A 22378-nucleotide genomic window follows, 5' to 3' on the forward strand; every position below is an offset into this window, starting at 1 on the left:
CGCAGTCGGCGCGTGCGCAAACGCCCCGCCCGAGCCGGACCCGCAGCGTGAGAAAAAGCTCCGTCTGGCCCAGTGCGCCCGCGCCCTCTCGGGGCGCGGAGGCGGGGCAAAGCTCTTCCCGGGCTTTGCGCTCTACTTCCCCGGGCTTGCGCGCGAACTTTGGGAAGGAAACGGATCTCTGACGGCGAGCACGCAGCTGTGAACTCACAAAACTGTGTTGGGATGCACGTAGTGGTCTTCCCTCTGGGCCATGGCCAAGTCCAGAGGCAGGTGCTCTCCGAGGGCCCCTCTCCCCCAGGCCTGGACCCCTGAGGTGGGGTCCTGAGCTCCGCAGTCGCCAAGTCCCAAACCGTCCCTACGCTTCACTCTAACTCCAGGACTGAGGGCCCGCCAAGCTATTGTGCTCTGCCCAGCAAGGACTGGAGTTTTAGGGGGTTCTGGACTCTGCATGATTGCGCCCAGTCCCCGCATAGACTCCAGTATTGTGGGTGAAGGGGAGCGCCCATGTGTGCTGTCTTAAGTTATGTGGGCACAGATTCTGCACACTACGGGCGTGAATGCACAGGTATGTGTCACGTGCTCTGGGTACATCCACACGTGTGCATACGGATATCCAGGCATGTGCACGTCGACAGGTCTGCGCCCCGCACGGGATTATCACTAAGTGCATGTATGTGCCCGGCGAACAGTAAAGTACACTGCATGAACATCCCTGTGCAGACTTGCCATCTCTGGGTTGTGGCCAAACTCGAGCACTCAGCAGAGGTTCGAAGGGGGTTTTCAGCCACCGCCCAGAACGGGGGAGGGACTGCTAAGGCGCCCACCAGGTCACACTTAAGATAGTTTGCATCTGGTTTATATTCAGCCCAGGGCTCTGAAGGTGGAAGGGGTCCCCTGGGTCCCAAGGCAAGCTGCCCCTCACAGGCTTTCAGGGCCCAGGGGACAGGGGGTGGAGCTGGCTGCACAGCCTGCAGCTAGGGCAGGAAGCGAGAGTGGGGAAGGGGGAGGCCACAGCCTGTGCAGGCAAGGCGGGTGCAGGGCGTGTGGGGAGGGAGGGAGGGAGGTGCCAGCACTTGAGCCCTGAGGCCCTGCTGGCCCCTGGGCGCAGGCCCAGCTCCGGCTGCCAGGAATGGACCTCGTGGGCCCTGACATCTTTAATAGGGACCCCCGGGACCACTACGACCTGCTGCAGCGGCTTGGCGGCGGCACCTATGGGGAAGTCTTCAAGGTGAGGACCCCCCTCCTCCATCACCCTTCAACCAGTGACCTGTGGGGTGAGACCCAAGAAGGGAAGGGGTTGAGAGAGGGTCCCAGTCCCTGGCATTGGCTCAGCGATGCTGAGGTGGAATTCAGGGGGACGGAGACTGTCTGACTGTCAACTTCCCCTTTCCAAGGCTCGAGACAAGGTGACTGGGGACCTGGTGGCATTGAAGATGGTGAAGATGGAGCCTGGTGAGAGAGGACCCAGGAGCTCCTTCCCCACCCCACCCCTCCCATCTCCTGGAACTCTGGGATCGCCCCTATCCTCCCTCCCTGCAGTGGTTTTTCTCTTCTGCCCCTCCTCGCAGACGACGACGTTTCCACACTTCAGAAGGAAATCCTCATCTTGAAAACTTGCCGGCACGCCAACATCGTGGCCTACCATGGGAGTTATCTCTGGTGATGAGCCTCAGACCTGCCTGGGACCCAGCCCAGCCCCTACCGCACAACCTCCATGCCTAACCAGGGCACCTCACTAACCTGACCTCTAATCCTGGACTCCCATTCTAACGGGGGCAGTCCTAACTCGATCCCTAGTCCAAAGTCTCACTTTTCTGACCAAACACCTCCTAATCTAACGTCCAATTCTGAGTCCCATTTCTGACCATGGGTCCCCAAAATTGATCTCTTCATAGTAACTAACTCTGAAACTAAGTCTCCTAAAACTAATCTTTCATCATCCTGTCCTTCGGGTCCCCCGGTTTCCCTCCTCTTTCAATATCAACTTCTAAATTCCCTGACCCCCAATTTAATATCCCACATGCTCCAATAATGAACTCTGTCCCCCAGACCTGGCACCTTGGTACTTCTGTGTCTCCTCCAAACCTCTGCAACCTGTGAGATCTCTGCCCTGTTTTCTAGGTTAGCATGAGACAGCAGAGAATGCCCTGGGTTAGGAGCCCAAAGACCTGGGTTCGAGTCCAGTTGATCCTGAACACAACATTTCCTCTTTGAGCCTCAACTTCCCTCTCTATAAAACAGAAGTGGGACGATCTCACTCTGGTGGACTAAGGGAGCTAGAGAGATGACAGCTGTTAAAGTTCAGAACAAGACAGTTAGCCAGAGACTGTCCTATCAACGATAACTTATCACTATTATCATTGCTGTTGTTATTACTACTCTTGAACTGCTGTAGGCTGCAGAAGCTCTGGATCTGCATGGAATTCTGTGGGGCTGGTTCTCTCCAGGACATCTACCAAGGTAAGGGGAAAGGCAAGGGCATCCAGGCAGCCCCGTCCCTCCATTCCATCTCTCTGTCGCTGTGTTTGTGTCTCCTGGGACCTTTTTTCTGGTCCATATTTCACACAATGAACTCCTTTTCTGGGCCCTGCTTTCCAGGACCCGACAGTCCAGCCCCAATCTTTCTGCACAGTATGATCCCCTCTCCTCCCCCTCCCCATCTTCCTCTGTGTCTGCATGTTCTCACCGTCTATTCGTGTGTTTGAGTATTTCTGCATTTTCGGCTGATAGTAGGTGCCCACATTTTCATTGAATGAGTGAATGAATTCCGGATTCTCTCTCTCAGCCTACTTTTCACTCTCCTGGCGAATTTGAGGGTGGAGGTGGAGTGGCCTCTGATCACCTCTCGATTTCTGATGCCCACCTATGTCTTTGACCATCGCCCTGTCTCCTTCCAGCCCAACACCTCAAATGTCAGTAAAGGAAGGACTTTATTAAAAAGTCTTTAGGGGGGAAACTGAGGCCAACAGAAAGGAAGTGACTCACACAGCCAGACTGTCAGACCTGTTCTCTGACCATCTCTGTCTCTTGCCCCCCTCTGTCGTTCCCTCTCCGCTCTCTCTGTCTCTTTCTCAGTATGTTGGTCTTCCCACATTTTGGTGTCTAACCATCCTCCTTCTTTCTGTCTCAGTTTGGATTCGTTCCTGCTTCTCTGTCTCTGTGTCTCTCGGCCTTCCCTCATTTTGCAGTCCCATCACCCGCCGCTCAGAGCCCTCCCATGGCTTCTATTTCCCTCTAAAGAAAAGCCCAGGCTCCTCATTGTGGCCCACAAGTCTGGCCACCACCACACCCCGAGCTGAACGACCTCGTCTCCTGTCCCTGACTCCCCGCTCCACCCACTGGGCACCCTCCTACCTCCCGGCCTCTGCACTGGATCTTGTCCCCCCTGAGTGGGACCACTCATATTTTCATCCTGTCACTTCCGTAGAGTAGGCTTCACTGACCAGACTGTGTAAAATGTCACAGCCTTCCCACACATCGGTTTTTCTTATGAGTATCTCGCGTACTGTGTATTTTACTTATTTATCTGGTTTATCTGGTCTCCCCCACTGGAATGCTCTCTCCAAAGGGCAGGAATCTGTCTCTCTCATCCACAGCTGTGTCCCCAGTGTCTACCACCGTGCCTGGCACACAGGAGACACACAGTAAATGTCTGTTGAATAAATCTCTGTCTCCCTCTGTCCTCTGCTTCCCTGCTCTTTTGATGACTACCCCTCTACCTCCCCACCCACCTGTCCCATCGTGTATCTCCCCTCCCCACGTGGCACCCTCTCAGCCAGTGTGGGTGGGGGCCAGGGGCTCCTGGGGCCAGGTTTCCTGGTTGCCAGCCAACCCTGCCCTGGGGTGACCTTTGCAGTGACAGGGCCCCTGTCAGAGCTCCAGATCAGCTACGTCTGCCGGGAAGTACTCCAGGTGAGGGGAGGCCTGGTGGGCCTGGGTGGGGGCAGGGCCCTGCCAGCCCCCAGGCTCTCACAGCCCCCATGCCCTTCCTCTTCTCCAGGGACTGGCCTATCTGCACTCACAGAAGAAGATACACCGGGACATTAAGGTGGTCTAGCGACAGAAAGGTGGCCTTGGTGGGTGGGGGGCCCAGGAGGTGGGAGTGGTATTTGGAGGGCTTAGGGTAGCATTGAGCTGTGAGGTATGGAGGCAAATGGTGGGCTGGGGGAGGGCGTGGTCTGTGACAACCTCTAATCCCCCCTCTTGTCCACAGGGAGCCAACATCCTTATTAATGACTCTGGGGAGGTCAGGCTGGGTGAGTATGGCTGGGAGGGTTGGGAAGGTGGACTGGCGGGTGGCCCAGGGGACGGGGAGCCCAGGTCACTCTGTCTTTCCCTCTGCCTGCAGCTGACTTTGGTATCTCGGCCCAGATCGGGGCCACACTGGCTCGACGCCTCTCCTTCATTGGGACACCTTACTGGTGAGGGGTGCCTGGAGGGCAGCTAGGGACGGGGTGGAGGGCAGAGGCTTTTCCCACACCAACCTCCGGGAGTCTGCTTCTGGCTCCTTCTCTCTGCTTCTGCCTCGCTCTGTTGAACATTCTGTCTTCCCTTTGGCTCTCTCTTGAGTTTTCCATTTACCTTGGTCTCCTGGGGCCTCTCCACCTGTTTCTCTGGGTTTGTATTGATTTTTATTCTGATCTGTCTCCCTCTATCTGTCGATTTCTCTTTTCTCTGTCTCAGTGTATGGCTTTCTCTGTCTCTTTGTTTCTATGTCTCTCACTGTCTGTCTCTCTCTCTTTTGCCATCTGTCTCTGTCTCTCATCTTTATTCCCGTCTTTCTCTCCATCTTTATGATTCTCTCTGCACCTGGCTCTCTCTGTGTCCCATTCTCCTTCTCGCTCTCTTCCTCCCCCAACTCCCCACACCAGGAGTCTCCCCTCCCCCTTCTTGTGTCACCCCGGGCTCTCTGAGGGTCTCTACCCCCAGGATGGCTCCAGAAGTGGCAGCTGTGGCCCTGAAGGGGGGATACAACGAGCTGTGTGACATCTGGTCCCTGGGCATCACTGCCATCGAGCTAGCCGAGCTCCAGCCACCACTCTTTGATGTGCACCCTCTCAGGTAGACAGATGGAGCAGGGCCCCCCGGGCCCAGACACCCCGCCTAGCCCTGACCCTGAACACACCCCCAACTTCCTTCCCCACATCAAGACCCCCACACAGAAGACCCTGCTTCTTCCAAGCCCAGTCGGAGACCCCCAAGGATCCCCTCACCCCAGAAAGCCTTCTTTATCAGCCCTCTGTATCAAGAACTCCCACCTCAGGGATCCCCATCTCGAGCCTCCCTCAGTGACTGCCGTGGCTCTGTAACGTCATAAGCGGTGTTCCCTTGAAGGGGCAGCCCGGTGCATCGTAAAACCCAAGCCTCATTCTCATTCTGTCCCTCACGTGCTCTCTGCTGACCTCAGTGCTATTAGGGGCCCCTCAAGCCCCCACTGGGAGTCCGAACCACATGTTCTCCCCTTACTCTTCTAGGGTTCTCTTCCTCATGACCAAGAGTGGCTACCAGCCCCCACGGCTAAAGGAGAAAGGCAAATGGTAGGAGCAGGGGATGCGAGGGAGCGCAGAGCCGGGGCTGATGGTCTGATGGGAAAATCTCTGGTCCCCTCACCCGAGAACTCGGTTCCTTCCTCCCAAGGTCAGCCACCTTCCACAACTTTGTCAAAGTCACCCTTACCAAGAGCCCCAAGAAACGACCCGGCGCCACCAAGATGCTCAGCGTAAACCTCCCCTCCCGGAAGCCCTTTCCAGACTCATGTCCTAGAATTCCCCAGGGCCCCATGGCTCCCTAGGACAGTGATGGTTTAGTTCTTCTCCTAGCCCCTCTGCCGGGGTCCCTGAATTCTTTTAATCCTTTCAAATTCAGAATCGCCCAGTCACAGTTCCCCAGAGTTCCCTGCCTTCTCCCTGTCCCCCTACACAGTTCTCAAGCCCCTGTCCCAACCTCTCCCTCCGCACCAGCCCTCTGTCTGCTGACACCCTTTTCTCTTCCCCCAGCATCAGCTGGTGTCTCAGCCTGGGCTAAACAGAAGCCTGATCCTAGATCTTCTTGACAAAATGAGGAACCCAGGAAAGGGGACCCCCATTGGCGAGATTGAAGATGAGGAGCCTGAGGTGAGAGGCCCTGGATTCCAAAAGCCCTGGAGCTTCCTGGCCTTGCTCAGGCTGTGTGCCCTGCCTGGAGTGCCTTCCTGCTGCCTCTCTTGGAAGGAAAAAAGGAGGGAGGATGGGGAACTTGGCACAGAGGTTATGGGACAGCCGAGGGCTCCAGGCTGGGCCCACGGGGTGGTGGGGCTGCTGGAGGCCATGGCCTGATGTAGCTGCTGCTCTGCCCAGCCACCCCCTGCCATCCCTCGGCGGATCAGATCCACCCACCGATCCAGCTCCCTAGGGATTCCAGATGCGGACTGCTGTCGTGAGTAGAGTTCTCAAGCCTGGGGACACCTGACCATATAGAAGCTCCAAGAGACCCCCTTCACCCCTGTATCACTTATCACTTCCAAACAGACCCTCAGAGGCCCCATCACCACCTGCCCCATAAGATGACTGTAGAGACCCTGCCTCTTTGACCTATAAACAGACCCCATGAGACTTCCGGTCACCGCCCTGACCTCCAAAGAGACCTCAGAAATATAGCAGACCCCCGATACCCAAATGGAACCTGCAAACAAACCCTCTATCACTACTTTGAGCCCCCACCTTCCTGATCCCAAATCCTGATCCCCAAATGAGACCCCTGTAAATCAAGATCCCTCCCCTTAAGGAATAGCTCCAATCCTAAGAGCCTAACCCCAAAACCCCCAAGTTTACTTTCTATTTCCAAATCCATCTCCTCAGCTCACCGTGTGTTATCTCTCTACCCGCCCCTCCCCTCTTCCAGGAAGGCACATAGAATTCAGGAAACTCAGAGGAATGGAGTCCAGACCCGCAACTGACACCGTGAGATGCCACCCCCTGCTCGCCCCAGACTCCCTCCCCTCTCCCTAGGCCACCGCTGACTCTGACCTGTATCCCACAGGCTCACTTACAGCCCCCCGAAGACTTTAGGAGCAACAGTCCTAGGTCAGGGACCCTCAGGCTGGGAGGGGAGGGGGCTGGCATATGTGTGGGAATCACCTGAGGCCCATGCCTGTCACTCCTCAGGAAGCACCTGTCGGAGTCCGACGATGACTACGACGATGTGGACATGTAAGAGCGCCGGGCCTCAGCCACTCAGGCCTTTGCCTGGCCCCGCCTCCCTACAGCCCTCACCTCGCTTCCACCTCAACCCCACCCCCAGCCCCTACTCTCCTCCCGCCACTCATCTCGGACCCCTGACTGGACCTCAGTGCAGCCCATGACCCTGACCTAACTCCCCAGCCCAGTCCTACTCTCCTTCCTGCTCAACCCCCCGTTTTCTAACCCCACCGAACCTCAACCCTTCACCTTCCTTCACTTCAGACCTCTGACCGCCAACCCCACCCCAGCTCCAGCCCCACCTTTCTTCCACCTTCACGTATGACCTTTGACCTGACTCTCAACTCCAGCCCCTGCCTGCCCTCAACCTGGTTCCTTCCAGAATGCCCTTGTGCTCCAGCCTGAGCCCTTTCCCCACCTATCGGGCTCAGCCCTGGACCTTCTGCCATATCCCAGCCCCCAGCAACCCCCAGACCTCAGCCACAGGCCTTCATCTTTCCCCATCTTCTCATGCACCCTCAGACTGAACCTTGACCCTGGGGGAATTCCCCCATGCCAGACCCCAACCTCAACCCCCATAGTCAGACCCTGTCCAGCCCCCAGGCCCAGTGTCAGCCTCAGGGCCCACGTTGTGCCTGTAAAGGGCTCACATGCGTGAGCACCTGACCCCTGGGAGAGCAATGGCTTGTGTTACCAGGTGGCTGTAAAGATTTAGACTTGCCGCCTTTGTCAGCACTTGATCTCCAAGAGTTGCTGTTACTACTGTCATCACAATTATTCATCCTTTAGCCCTTAGCTCCAGCGCAGACCTAGCCACCCCTGACCCTTCTGAGCTGACCTCCAGCCCCAAGTCACCCCTGTCCTTGTTCCCCACACCCCACCTGCTTACCTGGTCTTTGTGTTTCAGCCCCACCCCTTCAGAGGACACACCTCCTCCACTACCGCCCAAGGTAAGGCCCTGAGCCAGGGCTGGGCTGGGAGTTCGGGAGGCCAGGGTCCTCAGATGCTGGGATACCGGGTGCTCTGGTGCTGGAGTCTGGGATGCCAGGTCCCCTGAAGTCTGGGACACCAGGTCCCGCGAAGTCTGGGAGATGGGATGAGAGCACACTGTGATCTGGAAGCAGCATCCCTGAACCTAGGGGTGTGACTCACATTAGACTGATGGACAATGGGCAGCAGCTGGTGCACCCAGCATTACCTGTTAGCTGCTGGAGTGTGTCGATGTTCGGGGGTCGGTTAGAGGGGAGGGCTGGGTTGTGCCAGGACATCGTAGGGAGAGTCAGGGCTGTGACCAAATGTCCGTTCTGGCGGTGGCAGGGTCGGGATGCAGGGCGCCCTCTCTCTCAGGTCATCTAATGTGTCACCCACCCCCGTTCTCTGTCTCCAAAGCCCAAGTTCCGTTCTCCATCGGACGAGGGTCCTGGGGGGACTGGGGAGGAGGGGCAGCTGAGCCCGGGGGTACTGGTCCGGTGTGCCAGTGGGCCTCCCCCACGCACCCCCCATCTCGGGCCTCCCACAGCCACCCGAAGCCCCCACCTAACCGCTCATTCAGGTAATGGGGCAGGCTGAGGTGGGAGGTGGGCAGGGGTGGGGAGGTCTGGGGGCTGATTTCCCCCCACCCTGTCTCAGAACCCTCACTCTGGAACCCACCCCCCCGGGAGCCTGACCAACCCCCACTGTTGCCCCCCAAGAAGGAAAAGATGAAGAGAAAGGTGAGGCCAGCTATGCCGAGGGCTCTCACCTCTGGATGGGGCTGGGGATGCCGGGTGGGGGTGGGAGTGGGAAGACTAATTACGACAATAGGTGACATCTGTGGAGCAGTTCCTCTGTGCCAGACACTGATCTCATGTCTTATGTGGCGTAAACGTTCACAGATGGAGGTGGATATTATACCCCATTTCACAGAGGAGGAAACCGAGGCAGACAGGGTAGCTTGCCAAGGCCATAAACCTTTGAGGAGGCAGAGGCAGGATCTGAACCCTGGCACTCTTGCTCCAGAGTCTTAACCACTGTACCTTCCTGTCCCCTCCTCCCTTCTGCTGGATCTCCTGCTCTGCTCCCCGTGGCCCGCCTAGGGATGTGCCCTTCTCGTAAAGCTGTTCAACGGCTGCCCCCTCCGGATCCACAGCACGGCCGCCTGGACACATCCCTCCACCAAGGGTGGGCATTCAGGAGGGTCACGGAGAGCATGGGGGTGGGGAGGGGCCCTCATGGAAGGTGCAAAGGCAACGAGAGGGGAGTGGGGAGGCTCTAAATAGAGTTGAGGCAGGGGCAGGGCCTGGAGTTAGAGCTGTGGTCTGGGGACCAAAGATGGGCGGAGCGAAGATGAGTTTGAGAGTAAAAACTAGGACAACTAGAGTTTGCGGGCCATGAGTATCAGCTAAAGCAGAAAGGTCAGTTTGGAGTACATAATGGGGACGGTTGGTAGAGTGGAGTCAGGAGTGTTAGGGATTAGAATGTAGCAAAAAGGGACAGTGTCTGGGGCTCAGAGATGTGGAGACGAGATCAGCGAGGGGTACATGTTAAACGGCATAGAGTTTGGGGAGGGTTACACTGGATAGAAAAAGCCATATTTAGGGGACTCTGAGTTTGAGGGTCAATGTTGAGACAGGATTTGCCTTCAGGGACAGAACTAGGGAGGAAGAAAGAGGGGACAGAACTTAGAGGGCTATTTGGAGAGGCATGTCTAATGTTTGGGTCAGCATTGGGGGACAGAGGGTCAGGATTTGCGGATCAGAGATGGAAGAGCCACCAGAACATGGTAAGTCAGAGGTGGGTGAGATCTGGGGAGACGGAGAATGGGAGTGTTGAGGTGGGGGGTGAGAGTTAGAGAACTGAAGGTCAGGGCTGGGGACAGAGTGTCATTGTTTGGGGTCAGTCCATGTGGGGGTCTAGGAGGTCCCCCAGGATGAGGCAAGTCCCAGCATGCTCTTGTCCGCCCCCCATCCCCAGACCAGCACCTGATTCTGGGGGCAGAGGAAGGCATTTTCATCTTGAACCGGAATGATCAGGAGGCCACACTGGAGATGGTGAGAGACAGCCCCCCCCGGGTTGGGCCGAGGGTGGGGGGCTGGAGTTGGGGATTGCTAGGGTCTTACAGAAGCCATCTCCCCCACTCTCTGCAGCTCTTTTCTAGCCGGACTACCTGGGTGTACTCCATCAACAATGTCCTCATGTCTCTCTCAGGTCTGGCTGTGGGGTGGGTGGGGGCCAGAAGTTAAGGAATCAAGGGACAGGGGGTTGGGAGGGAGATGGGTACAGCTGATAAAAACTTAGGGTCCCCTTTCCCAGAGCTCATGGTTCGAATCCCAGCTACTCTCTCACTTTGGACCTTGAGGCAAGAGACCTCTCCCTGAACCTCAGTTTTCCCATCTATAAAATGGGGCTCACAATGGCCCCCACCTCTCAAATCAGTTTTGAGGGAATGTCTAGAATAAGTTTGTCTTTATGTTTCTTTGATGTTCGATGACAATTAGAACTTATCCCACACTTTACTAAAATAGAGTGAGCAAGTTATAAATTAATATTTTGTATCATTGTTTTATAAATATTTTGTGTAAAATAATTTCTAATTTATGGGGAAACTCTAAGCCAAATGAGATTTGTGAGCTAATTGATATCACACCTGTGATGACAAACTTTAAAAGACTTTCTAGATGAGTTTCTTCTTAAACTTCATAATGCGTGTAACTTCATCTGACTGGGTAACTGCCCATAGTTTCTCACATGGCAACAAGCACCAAAGGGTAGGGAATTGCATTTATTTTACTTACCACTGGTCACCGGGGCTAAGCACAGGGCCTGGCCAACAGTGGGTGTTTAAAATATGTTGAGTGAAACGAATAAATGAGAAGTGCTTGAGACTTGAAAATTTTGGACGAAGCAATGGGGTCTAGTGAAGCTGCGGGGAAAAGTGGGAGTGTCCTGTGTCCTATAACTACCTGCTTCCCCCTACATATACACACACTGCAGGAAAGACCCCTCACCTGTATTCTCATAGCATCCTGGGCCTGCTGGAACGGAAGGAGACCAGGGCAGGAGGCCCGATCGCTCACATTAGTCCGCATCGGCTACTGGCAAGGTACCAGACCCCAATGGCCCTTGCTATCCCCTCTTCTTGCCTACCTTCCATTCATGCCTACCTTCTTCTGCAGGAAGAACATGGTCTCCACCAAGATCCAGGACACCAAAGGCTGCCGGGCATGTTGCGTGGGTGAGAGAGACCGCCCTGCACGTGCATAGAGAGGGCGGGGCCGGGGCGCGGCATGTGCTGCGTCCACCCGAGAGGGTTGGAGTTAAGGCAGGGTGTCCAGAGCGGAGGGGAAAATATGTGGCCTTTCGGGGAGTGGGCGGGCAAGAGGAGAGAAGCTTGACTTTAACCCACCCTTACTCACTCCCACAGCGGAGGGCGCGAGCTCCGGGGGTCCATTCCTGTGCGGGGCTTTGGAGATGTCTGTGGTCCTGCTTCAGTGGTACCAGCCCATGAACAAGTTCCTGCTGGTCCGGGTAGGGGGCCTGGAGAGGCTGGCCTCTGTGGAGAGCTCTAAAACACCCCCGTTTCCACTCGAGGCCCTGACCCTATCTCCCCCAAAGTCCCTCCCATCTGCTGTAGGTGCTAGAGTCTCCCCTTCTGAGGTCTTTCAGATCCCTGATCCCTAAGTTCTGCCCCTCACCCCTGGCCTAATTCTTCTTCAGGCCCTATGCCCCTAACCCCCCTCCCTTGTCTCTAAGGAAAACCTATTCAGCTCTTTCGAGGCTCTTAGGAGACTTTGCTGCCTTTGAGGCCACCCCCTACCTCCTAGGAGGCCTTGCCTTTAGGTCACCATGGTTGCACGCCCCCAAAGCCACGCCCATTCTAGGGCCACACCCGTCTATTTCTATGGAGGCACCACCTAAAAACCCTCTGACATTTCTAGGTGTCTCCTCCCAAGACTGAGGGCCCAGGAAATACTTGGGAAGCCCCAGACCCTCTCCCGCCCCGCCCCCTCTCGCGCCCCGCCCCCTCTCACGCCCCCCCCCAAGCCTCTGAGCAGCCCCTCCCCGTGCGCTCCGCAGCAGGTGCTGTTCCCGCTACCCACACCTCTGCCCGTGTTCGCTCTGCTGACCGGGCCAGGCTCCGAGCTGCCCGCCGTGTGCATCGGCGTGAGCCCCGGGCGGCCGGCGAAGTCGGTGCTCTTCCACACCGTGCGCTTCGGCGCGCTTTCCTGCTGGCTGGGCGAGATGAGCACGCGTGAGTGGGGGCAGGGTCTCGCTGGGGGCGGGCCGGCTGGGATGGGTGGGTCTGGACGGCTGGGCGGTGCTTAGCTTGAGGTGTAATTAGAACCGGGGTGGGGGCAAGGCGGGGAGAAATATAGAGACAGCTGATGAGATCCACGACCACGCGGGGCCTCTATGATGGACGGGGTTTAGCCTACTTGCTTGGGAATGGAGAAGGTGCCTGGTGGAGGAAGGCGGAACGCAGCGGAATCAATCTTTGACCCCCCTCCTCTCAAACAGAGCACAAGGGACCAGTACAGGTGACCCAGGTAGAGGAAGACAAGGTGATGGTGTTGATGGACGGTAAGGACCCTTTTCCCTCTCCCGCACTGTTCCTGGATCTCTGCGCCCTGGATCCTGTGCCTCCCAAAAACATAGAGTCCCTCCAAGCCTTTCCTCTGTCGTGCTTTGCTTCTCACACTGAATTTATTGTCCAGTCCCTGGGTAACCTTGTAAGCCCTGGTTTTTAAGCCCTCTGTCTACCCCCTTCTAGGGTCCCTGAAGCTGGTGACTCTGGAGGGGACCCCAGTCCGGGGTCTTCGAACTTCAGAGATTCCAATGACAGAAGCCGTGGAGGCCGTGGGTACGTGCAGGGATGAGAGGACCCAGGGTCCGGGGTGGAGGCTCAGGTGATACCCAAGGGTAACAGGCACTGCTTTCCTCCCAGCTATGGTCGGGGGGCGGCTCCAGGCCTTCTGGAAGCATGGAGTGCAGGTGTGGGCTCTAGGCTCTGACCAGGTAAGCTCCTCTATCCCAAGGCCCACAGCTGCCCCCACCTCAGTCATCTCATTCATGAGATGGCCGGGAGAACTGAGTCAGGGTGTGAAGTCCTGAAGGGGAGGCTTCCTCCAGTGTCAGTTCAGACAGGTCCCCTCTACCTCAGGGTCTCTTGTGTCCAGAGCTCATCCCAGGCCATTGTGTGACCTTGTGCAAGGGACTTTGCTTCTCTATGAACCCCAGCCTCCCAGCTATAGAATTGGGGTCACTATAGAGATATGTGGGTGTTTAAGAGCATGGGCCAAACTGCCTGGGTTGGAATCCAGCTGAGTGACCTTAGGCAAACTGAGTTAACCTACCTGTGCCTTACTTTTCATATCTGGAAAACGGAGTGAAAAATGTTGCTTAGCTCAGAGTACACTACATATCATACTCTATCCTTATGTGTTTGTATTTTATTCAGTCTTTGTGATCACCTGTCAGGTAGGCACTGTGATTTCCTGGGTTAGCAATCTGAAGCACAGAGAGGTTAGGGAACTTGGTTGAGGTCAGACGGCTGGCAAGTGGTGAAGAGTGATCATTTCTGGACGTGAGGTTCAGAGAACTGCCCCCTGCTCACTTTAAGGGAGAGGGAGGGGTCTTCGAGATATTGACACGCATCTTTTCCCTCAGCTGCTGCAGGAGCTGAGAGACCCCACCCTCACCTTCCGTCTGCTAGGCTCCCCCAGGTATGGACTTGGGGAAGGGGCAGAGGACAGGGGAGGGAGCTTCTGTTGTGGAGACGCCATCCTGAGGTGTCTCCAGTCACCTGTATCTTTCGGCGTAAACATTCTCTCACCTGGTCTCCCTGCTTCCCTTTCTGCCCCTTATAGTTCATTCCCGACACAGCACCCAAGGGGGTATTTTCATTTTCATTTTAACTTTTTTATTTTGACATAACTTTATACTTGCAGAGAAGTTGCAAAAATAGACTTAAAGGTCTGTATCCTCTTCACCCAGATTCTCCGGATATAAACTTTTTTTTTTTTTTTTTTACCACATTTGCTTTATTTTCCTCTTCCATATTAAAATTATATGATTTTTTTGACTATGTGGTTGTGAATTGCAGACATGATGTCCATTTACCCCTAACTTCTTCAGCGAATGTTTACCAAATCAAGCAAGGACAAACCACAATGCAGCTGTCAATATCAGGAAAATAACACCGAGACATCACTACCTTCTAATCCACACACCCATTCAAGTCTCACCAGTTGTCCCAATGATACTCATAACCAAAAATAATAGTTTTCTTCTTCTGACCAGAGATACAATCCAGATGAAGGGTTTATCTTTCTTTAGCCTCTGACCTGGAACAGTTTTTCATACTTTTTTTTTCATGACCTTGAGACTTTTGAAGAATAGAATGTCCCTCAGTTAGGGTTGAAGTTTTTGGGCAAGAAGTGATGGTATGTTCTTTTCAGTGCATTGTATCAGAAGGCACATTTCAGTTTGTCTTACTACTGGTGATGTTATCTTTGATCATTTGGTTAAGGTGCAGTCAACCAGGTTTATCCACTATAAAGTTACTGTTTTTTCCTTTGTATTAAGTACAGTAGTCCCCTTTTCTGTGGGGGATACATTCCAAGACCCCCAATCCTGAAACCACAGATAGTATTGAACTCTGTATGTTATTTTTTTTCTATACATAACATATCTATGATAAAGTCTAATAAATTATAGGCACAGTAAGAAATTAACAACTAATAATAAAATAGAACAATTATAATATACTATAAAAAAGTTACATGAATGTGATCTTTCTCTCAAAATATACCGTACACACTTTTCTTGTGATGACGTGAGATGATACGATACCTACATGATGGGATGAAGTGAGGCGAATGATGTAGGCATTGTGATCAGCAGTAGGGTACTATAAAGGTTACCTGAACATGAGCACTGTGACGCCATGACAGTTGATCTAATCACGGAGAAGGCTACTAGTGACTAATGGGAGAATAGCGTATACAGTGTGAGTACACTGGACAAAGAAGGATGATTCACGTCCCAGGTAGGACAGAGCAGGATGGCACAAGATTTCATCATGCTACTTAGAGCGGTACGCAATTTAAAACTTATGAATTATTTCTGGAATTTTCCACTGAATATTTTTGGACTGCAGTTGACCGCAGGTAACTGAAACTTTGGAGAGGGAAACCACGGATGGGGAGGGGGGAGACTACTGTATCTTTTTGGGTGATTTGTTGAGGCTGCATAAATGTACTGTTTCAAATTAGATTTTCACCTGCTAGTTTTAGCATCTATTGGTGATTTTTGCCCGAATCTATTATTAAGATGGTTACTAAATGGTGATTTTCTATTTTTATCATTCCTTCTACATTTATTAGTTGGCACTCTACTATAGGGAAAAGCTTTCCCTTCTCAACCATTTATGTATGTATATATGTATGTCAGCATAGTCTCAGGGATGTCCATTTTATTCTGTGGATTATATTCTATTACTGTTATTTCTTTTGAAGCACAAATACTCCCAGATTTAGCCAGTGAGACCCCTTCAAGGATCCCCTGTGACCTTTGACATGCCAGAGGGGTCATTTAAATTCCAGATCTGAATTTGTCACTCTCCCCATGTTTAAAACCTTCCTGTGGCTTCAAGATAAATACCCAGTTCTGACTTCTGCAGCCAAGCCCAAGACTCTCTCCCACCTCAAGGCCTTTGCAAGGGCTGTTCTCTCTGCCCAGAACACTCTTCCCGGCCCTTTCACCAAGTTCCCTCCTGATCCTTGCTCAGGCTGACCCCTCGGGCTAGGTGTCCCTGCTGTGTGCACCTTGCTTCTTTGCATTCATGTAATTCACTGATTCATGTTGGTCTCCCACTCTAGACTGAGCTCCCCAAGGGCAGGGACCACTGCTACAGCCCAGCATTATGCCGGCACAGCCTCTATCAACTCCTTTGTGAATGAATGAATGAACGAACGAACGAACAAATGAATGAACTGACTTCTCTTTTCCTTCCCCAGACCTGTGGTGGTGGAGACACGCCCAGCAGATGATCCTAACGCCCCCAGCAACCTCTACATCCAGGAATGAGTCCCTGGGGGGTGTCAGGAACCAATCCTTGCACTCCCCCCTCCCCCATGGACACAGATTAGTAGTCATGACATGCCCCTGTCTCCCAATAAACATGACTTCAACCTCTGCTGTCATCTTGTTTTTCCGGGGTTGGGGGGAGGGCAGATTTCCTGGATGCCCCCCAAAATGTCAACAATCCAACGGAATGATGTCAGGGGTGTAACACAGATTTTATTTCTCCAGTACATGGTCACCCTCCCCCAGGCACCTTGGAGGGAGGGGTTTGGGGGCTAAGGGTGTTGCCGTAAGAATAAGGCACTTGAGGTGGCAGTGAAGGGCCAGCTGGGGGTGACTCAACTGAGCTGGTCCTCGTACTGCTTGCGGAAACAGTCGCCAGCCGGGAAGAAGTCCCAGCATCTCTCTTGGTACATCTTCCAAACATAGGACTCCTAGGGTTGGGGAATGGGGAACAGCAGGGTTGGTCACATCTTCAAATACCTGATACTGACATGAGCTTTTTACTGCCACCTGCTGATTGACCTTATATTGAAACTCAATGTCCCTGTGCATTGTCCTCCCATTAACACACCCTTACCTGACCAGTGTATTCTGTCTTGTCCTTGTTTATCAGGTACATCAGGAAAAACCTGGGGATGAGAGGGCAGTGATGTATAGATCAGGACCACACTTACCTTCTTCTGATGGGCTGTCTGGGAATCCACACATGGAACCATACTTCCCTCCCTAACTGGCCAAGGTCCAGTATCCCAACCTAGCTGTCGATGGCCATGCCCCCAACCTCCTGATTGGCCAGTGGGCCCATGCTCACATGTAATTGGCCAGGTTGTGCTCTTCTAGCGTGTGGGTCTCGAACCCATGTGGTGTGGTGTCAAAGTAATCGCTGCCAATGCCGCAGATGAAGCACTTGGTCTGGGGGTGGCGGGAGACATTAGAGTCAAGGCCTATTTGACCCCCAGGGTCCCATTATCCCTCTGGGTCGCCCCCAAACATGACTTACCTCCATATCTTCCTTCACTTGCTCTTGTTGGTCTCGGAGCTCGCCAAAAGCATCAATGATCAGACCTAGGGTAGCAGGGCATAAGTCAGCGCCCAACTTCTGGCCCAGTTCTGACCACCTACCTCTGACCCTCCCATAACCCCAGCTCCCTAATCTCACCCTGCTTCCTAAAATACGAATACCTAGCGTTCATTAAACACTTATTATGAGCCAGACACTTAATACCTATGAATTGACTTAATTCTCACAACCACTCTATGAGGTTAGTTTCATTAACAACTCATTTTATAGATGGAGAAGCTGAGGTTCAGAGAGATGACTTGCCCAAAGTCTCACAGTGGGTGAGGCAGAGCTGGAATATGTATCCAGGCAGATTGAATCCTGGACCTGCAGTCTTAGAGAAGCTATTCTGCCTCTGGGCACTGATCCCCACTCCCACAGCCGCAACCAGCACTGACCCTGGATGATGGCCAGCAGGATGATGATGACAAAGAAGAAGAAGGTGATGTCGAAGACCACCCGGTACAGCTCATATTCATCACCTGCTGGGTCCTCAATCTCGTCCCCAATGCCCCCACCAGCTCGGACACCCACGTACATGTGAAACAGGTAACACTGTGGAGGGAGGGTGAGAAGCACATTGTTCATGCATTCGATCATCCGACATTCACTGAGTACTTACAGGGCCCTGCACTGGGGGGCAGAAGACAGCAATGACGGAAACAGCCCTGGGCCCTGCCCTCACAGGGCTCACAAACATGGCATCACACAGTGACAGCTCAGAAATGATCAGGGCTGTGATAGGGAGAGCACAGGCAGAGGGGTCATGGCTGGGACGAGGGAGGCACTGTGTGACCAGGGGTGAGATAAGGAAGCATAGGAAGTTTTGAAGCTTTGAAAGCCTGACTCAGCCTGGTTGATCAGGCAAGGCTTCCTGGAAAAGAGGACATGCATGAGTTGGAACCTGAAGGAGGCGTTAAGTGGGAGAGAGTGTTACAGGCAGAGAAAATCACATGTGCTATGTCACCACTGGGGAGGAAAGATTATGTTTTGCTCCTGAGAGGAACTGAAAGAGGTTTGGTGAGGCTAGAAAATAGAGCTCCCATGAACAAGAGCAGGGAGAGAGATGAGGCCCAGCCAATGGTCAGGGAGGGCTTCCTGTAGGAGGCAGCATTTAAGTTGAAAGGTGAGGTGAGGTGTCAAGTGAAGGGGTGTGTGTGCACATAGGGCCAGGGTGGGAGGCAGAGAGAATGTCAGAAGCAAAGATTTAAGTCAGGAGGAAACATATAGTCTTAGAGGAAGTGAAACGGGACTAGGCAGCCAGAGAGCGAAAAGCAAGAAAGAATGTGGTTAGACTCAGCCAAGGCTAGCTTCTCTGTCCCTGGCTTTGTAAGCCATGGTAAGAGGATTTGGTTTCACCCACATGGCACTGGGGAGCCACAAGAAGTTCTGAGCAGAGTAGGGGACATAAGAAATTATCTCAATTAATTTGGCTAATGGGTGCCTGGCATTTGAGGAGACTTTGCACTTGTTCTTTCTGTGTCCCCAGGAAGTCAGAGAAATGAGGTGCTCAGGCCAGTGGCTGTGATGGAACTAGGCTAAGAGTGGCAAGACCAGGTCTAGTGGGGTCTCATACGTCAGCTTAAGGAGCTGGACTGTGCCCTGAGAGCATGGTGACAGATTACAGGACATCTTCTCAGATAGGACATCTCTCCCTGCAACCCATGCCTCTGGTAGCTTAAACTCAGTTTGGGTTATGACCACCATTATTTGAGCAGAAGAGAAAATATAAACATATGTGGCATGCTGGTACTTTGGTGAAACTTTTAATTATAAATAATGATGACAGTAGCTAACACCTATGTAATCCTTAACACATGGCAGGCAATATTCTCAGGCTTCTAAGTCTTAGATGGCCAGGAAGGACCACTGAATCCTAAAAGCAACCCTAGGTTGAAGCACTGTTACTATACACCCATTTGGTAGGTGGGGACACCAGAGCATGGGAGGTTGAGTAACCTGCTCCAAACCATGGCTCGTAGGTGGCAGGGGCACTCTGCCTGAGCACTTTTCTAATAATAACAACTTTAAAGGATCAGATAATAGTATACCAGTGGCTGACATTTTTTTCTTTTCTTTTTTAAAGCCTACAGCACCCAGTCTTTCTAGGTGGTCTCCCATCCAAGTACTAACCAGGCCTGACCCTGCTTAACTTCCGAGATCAGACGAGATCAGGCATGTTCAGGGTGGCGTGGCTGTAGATGGCTGACATTTTTCAAGTACTGATAAAGTGCCTGGTACCACTCAAAAAACCTCACAAGTATCAGCTCACCGAACCCTCGCAGTAAGTCTACGAGACAGGTACTATTATTAACCCCCTTTACGGATGGGAAAACTAAGGGTTAGTGATGGTCAATCACTGGCCCGAGAGCACTGGGGGGAGGGGCTCACCGTCATCATGTCATCACATTTCATGTCAGGCTCATCCTCATCCTCACTTTTGTTGTAGAACTTGCGGAAGAAGTTGAAGGCCACCACAGTGTACAGGTAGACCACCACCGCCAGGAGGCCCACGGTCATCACCAGCTGGGGGCAGGCAGGGGTGATCAACTCTGTGCTGGGCTTGCCTCTACCTCCCCCCGCCCCCCAACGACCAGCCTTCCTAGTCCTTACCTGGGTTCAGCCCATGTGGCCCTCCCTCACCTACCCTGGCTCCGTGGCCCAGCCTTGTAGCTCCTTCACCCCTGCTTCCCAGCCCTCACCCCTCCGCCCCTACTCAGGCTGCTCAGCTCATCCCTGCGGGGCTCACACCCCAATGTCAGGTCCTCTCCGCACCTGTTTCCCGTTGTGGGTGACAGAGGAGAGGATGGTACGCAGCGTCTTGACCCCCATGGCGATGTCCAGGAGGTGGGCAGCAAAGAAGAAGTTGTTGTAGTGCCCGAGGAGGGACATCACCATGTACCAGCCCAGGTACAGGAAGGACTGTGGGCACACAGGGTTGGGGGTCAGGAGCATGTAGGGGTTCGTGGGGAGCACTCTGGGAAACAGGACGTCCAGGGGGTCCAGGAACATTCACGGGGTTGGGAGTGCTCTGGGGGTCCGAGTGCCATCTCTGGCTGAGGAGGACTCGGAGAACCGGGAGCACTCTGGGAGAGAGGCCACCCTGCGGGGAGGTGGGGAACCCTCCACCGAAGGGCAAAGTCTGCGAATTCAATAGTGCTCTGGGCAACAAGGGGCCTAAGGGGGGGTCAGAGAGCACCCCAGGCTCAAAGGTGCACAGGGGCTCCGGAGTCAGTCCCCGGTCAGGGACACCTGGGGGTGGAGCTCTCGGTGCTCCTAAGGCCACTACCCTGCAGGCCCCTCCTCACATTGTCTGTGAAGATGACCCCGAACTTCCAAATCTGGTACTTGACGTCGATGGACATGAGCCTGTGGAGTGGGGGGGAAAGGGACGGCTAGATGCTTGAGGGCCCGCCCCTAGCCACGCCCACGCCTGCCCCGGGCCTGCGCAGGGCCGACCCTGCTCACCAGGTAAGCAGCCCGGGCGGTGGAGCTGGCTTGCGCTCATTGTGGGCTGTGATCTCCAGCGTGGCCAGATCCATGCCCAGCAGCTCGGCGATCCGCTCCCGCCCAAAGATGTCCCCGTGCTTGTCCAGGACCTGCACGGGAGCGCGTGAGGCCGTGCAGACACGGCTGGAGTGCGGGAGGGCCGTAGCCAGAATAGGGGGTTCTGGGGACACTTTGAACTTTGTGTGAGAAATTGGGGGTGCTTTTTTCCTGGGGGGAGGGGCCAAAACTTTGTTCAGATCCTCAGGAGGGTCCAAAAGTGATAAAGGTCCAGCTGATTCATTAGCCAAATTAATTGAGATAATTTCTTATTATTCGATAGGTAGGCAAAGATCCTCTACGACTGAGTCCCTGTCATCTACGAACTTTTCTCCCACTGACGCCTTCACTCACTCTGCTCCAGACACCGACCTCCTCACGGTTCCTCAAAGACACCAGCACATTCCTGCCTCGGGGCCTTTGCACTGGCTATTCTCCCAGCCATTCTTCCCCCAGATTTCCACTGGCTCACTCCGTCACCACCTTTTTAATTAATGTGCCCTTTCCTGACCACCCTACGTGAAAAAGCAACCTGTCGGCCAACACACACCTCTTCACTGCTGTTTTCCCTTCTACTCTCAATACATGAACGCTACGAATGTGTTCATCCGTCTTTCCAGCACGAGTGTCGTAATCACTTTCTTGTGTTTACTGCTGGGTCCCTAACACGATTCTTGGCACACAGTAGGTGCACAATAAACATTTGCTGAGTGAATGAATGATGGTAACAGTCAACACTTAGCTAGTTTTTCCTGTATGCCAGAAACTGTTCATGAAATAGGTCATAATAATCTCTACAGCAACCCTGTGGAGTCAGGTCTGTATTACCTCACTTTGAATATGAGGGAAACTGAGGCACAGAAAGATTGACACAGCTAGAAAAGCAGGCAATCCGGCTCCAGAGTCTGTGTGCTTAAAAGAGTATGCCTCACTTCCTCCCTCGAAACTACTATGTAATGAGTACGTACTCTGTGCCAGGAACGATGCTACGCTCATTACATGCATCATCGCATTACGGAGAGGGAGGAGTGATTATCACACCCATTTCCAGATGGGCAAACTGAGGTGCTCCTTGCCCGAGGTTGCACACAAAGCAAGTCCTTGATAGGGCTGGGATGGCCTGGTGGCAGCAAGGGACCCAGCCCGGGAGGCCCTGCCACCTCCCCCTCCACGTCCTCTCACCTTCCGCTTGACAAACTTGTCCCAATAGTTGCTGGGGAACGACCTGCCAAGGGAGAGAGACCACAAGATGTCAGGGCAGGAAGGACTAGGAGCCACCAGTCAGGCAAGGGTGGTTCGAAATTCCAATGTTTTTCTCCCAGGGGACCCTGCACTCACACTCGGGGTCAGCCTCTAAAGACCTCAGGCCTGGCGAAGTTTGCCCAGGCCAACCATTACCCGCACTGCCATCTTTGGTGGAACCCCAGTAGGGCAAGGGGCTTGCCTTCAGAGTCTGGGTACGAAAAGACACAGACCTGCATTCAGCTGAAGAGGCTCCTGTGTGTGAAGGGCAGGAAGGTCTCTGAGCCAG

At 53.7% G+C, this 22378-nt stretch overlaps 2 protein-coding genes and 1 pseudogene across 6 annotated transcripts in view; 1 reads left to right on the forward strand and 2 right to left on the reverse strand.

Annotated features, from left to right (window-relative positions):
* Positions 1-49: 49 nt before the first annotated feature.
* Positions 50-16350, forward strand: MAP4K1 (mitogen-activated protein kinase kinase kinase kinase 1). 5 transcript variants are annotated; one of them, XM_015589219.2, is made up of 32 exons: positions 50-670; positions 1162-1228; positions 1395-1452; positions 1569-1659; positions 2396-2460; positions 3857-3912; positions 4001-4048; positions 4214-4256; positions 4349-4421; positions 4930-5061; positions 5475-5537; positions 5638-5719; positions 5997-6113; positions 6336-6414; positions 6880-6938; positions 7018-7061; positions 7143-7187; positions 8083-8125; positions 8565-8727; positions 8805-8887; positions 9251-9335; positions 10128-10204; positions 10301-10361; positions 11148-11256; positions 11330-11388; positions 11578-11681; positions 12231-12405; positions 12672-12734; positions 12925-13014; positions 13099-13169; positions 13821-13876; positions 16172-16350. In XM_015589219.2, exons 1-32 carry the CDS (start codon positions 558-560, stop codon positions 16239-16241), a joined length of 2544 nt encoding a protein of 847 aa, XP_015444705.2. In that variant the 5' UTR covers positions 50-557; the 3' UTR covers positions 16242-16350. The 5 variants fall into 5 exon arrangements, with proteins under 5 accessions (XP_015444705.2, XP_006911772.1, XP_015444704.1 ...); XM_006911710.3 differs by having other exon boundaries at positions 50-565; positions 16172-16345; XM_015589218.2 differs by having other exon boundaries at positions 50-270; positions 16172-16345.
* A 93-nt stretch (positions 16351-16443) lies between these two features.
* RYR1 (ryanodine receptor 1) overlaps positions 16444-22378 on the reverse strand; it is a 106811-nt gene continuing 100876 nt past the window's right edge. The window contains exons 98-107 of the mRNA XM_006911738.2: positions 22030-22072; positions 20770-20900; positions 20610-20670; positions 20077-20223; positions 19693-19827; positions 17700-17856; positions 17242-17306; positions 17053-17153; positions 16819-16870; positions 16444-16672 (exon numbers count right to left, since the gene is read on the reverse strand). Coding sequence (XP_006911800.1) covers positions 16577-16672; positions 16819-16870; positions 17053-17153; positions 17242-17306; positions 17700-17856; positions 19693-19827; positions 20077-20223; positions 20610-20670; positions 20770-20900; positions 22030-22072 — 988 coding nt within the window. The 3' untranslated portion in view covers positions 16444-16576. The remainder of the gene's footprint in view (positions 16673-16818; positions 16871-17052; positions 17154-17241; positions 17307-17699; positions 17857-19692; positions 19828-20076; positions 20224-20609; positions 20671-20769; positions 20901-22029; positions 22073-22378) is intronic.
* LOC112479621 lies at positions 19386-19504 on the reverse strand (annotated as a pseudogene).

This window comes from Pteropus alecto, unplaced genomic scaffold, assembly GCF_000325575.1.
Source record: "Pteropus alecto unplaced genomic scaffold, ASM32557v1 scaffold314, whole genome shotgun sequence".
In the NCBI taxonomy this organism is placed as follows: domain Eukaryota; kingdom Metazoa; phylum Chordata; class Mammalia; order Chiroptera; family Pteropodidae; genus Pteropus; species Pteropus alecto.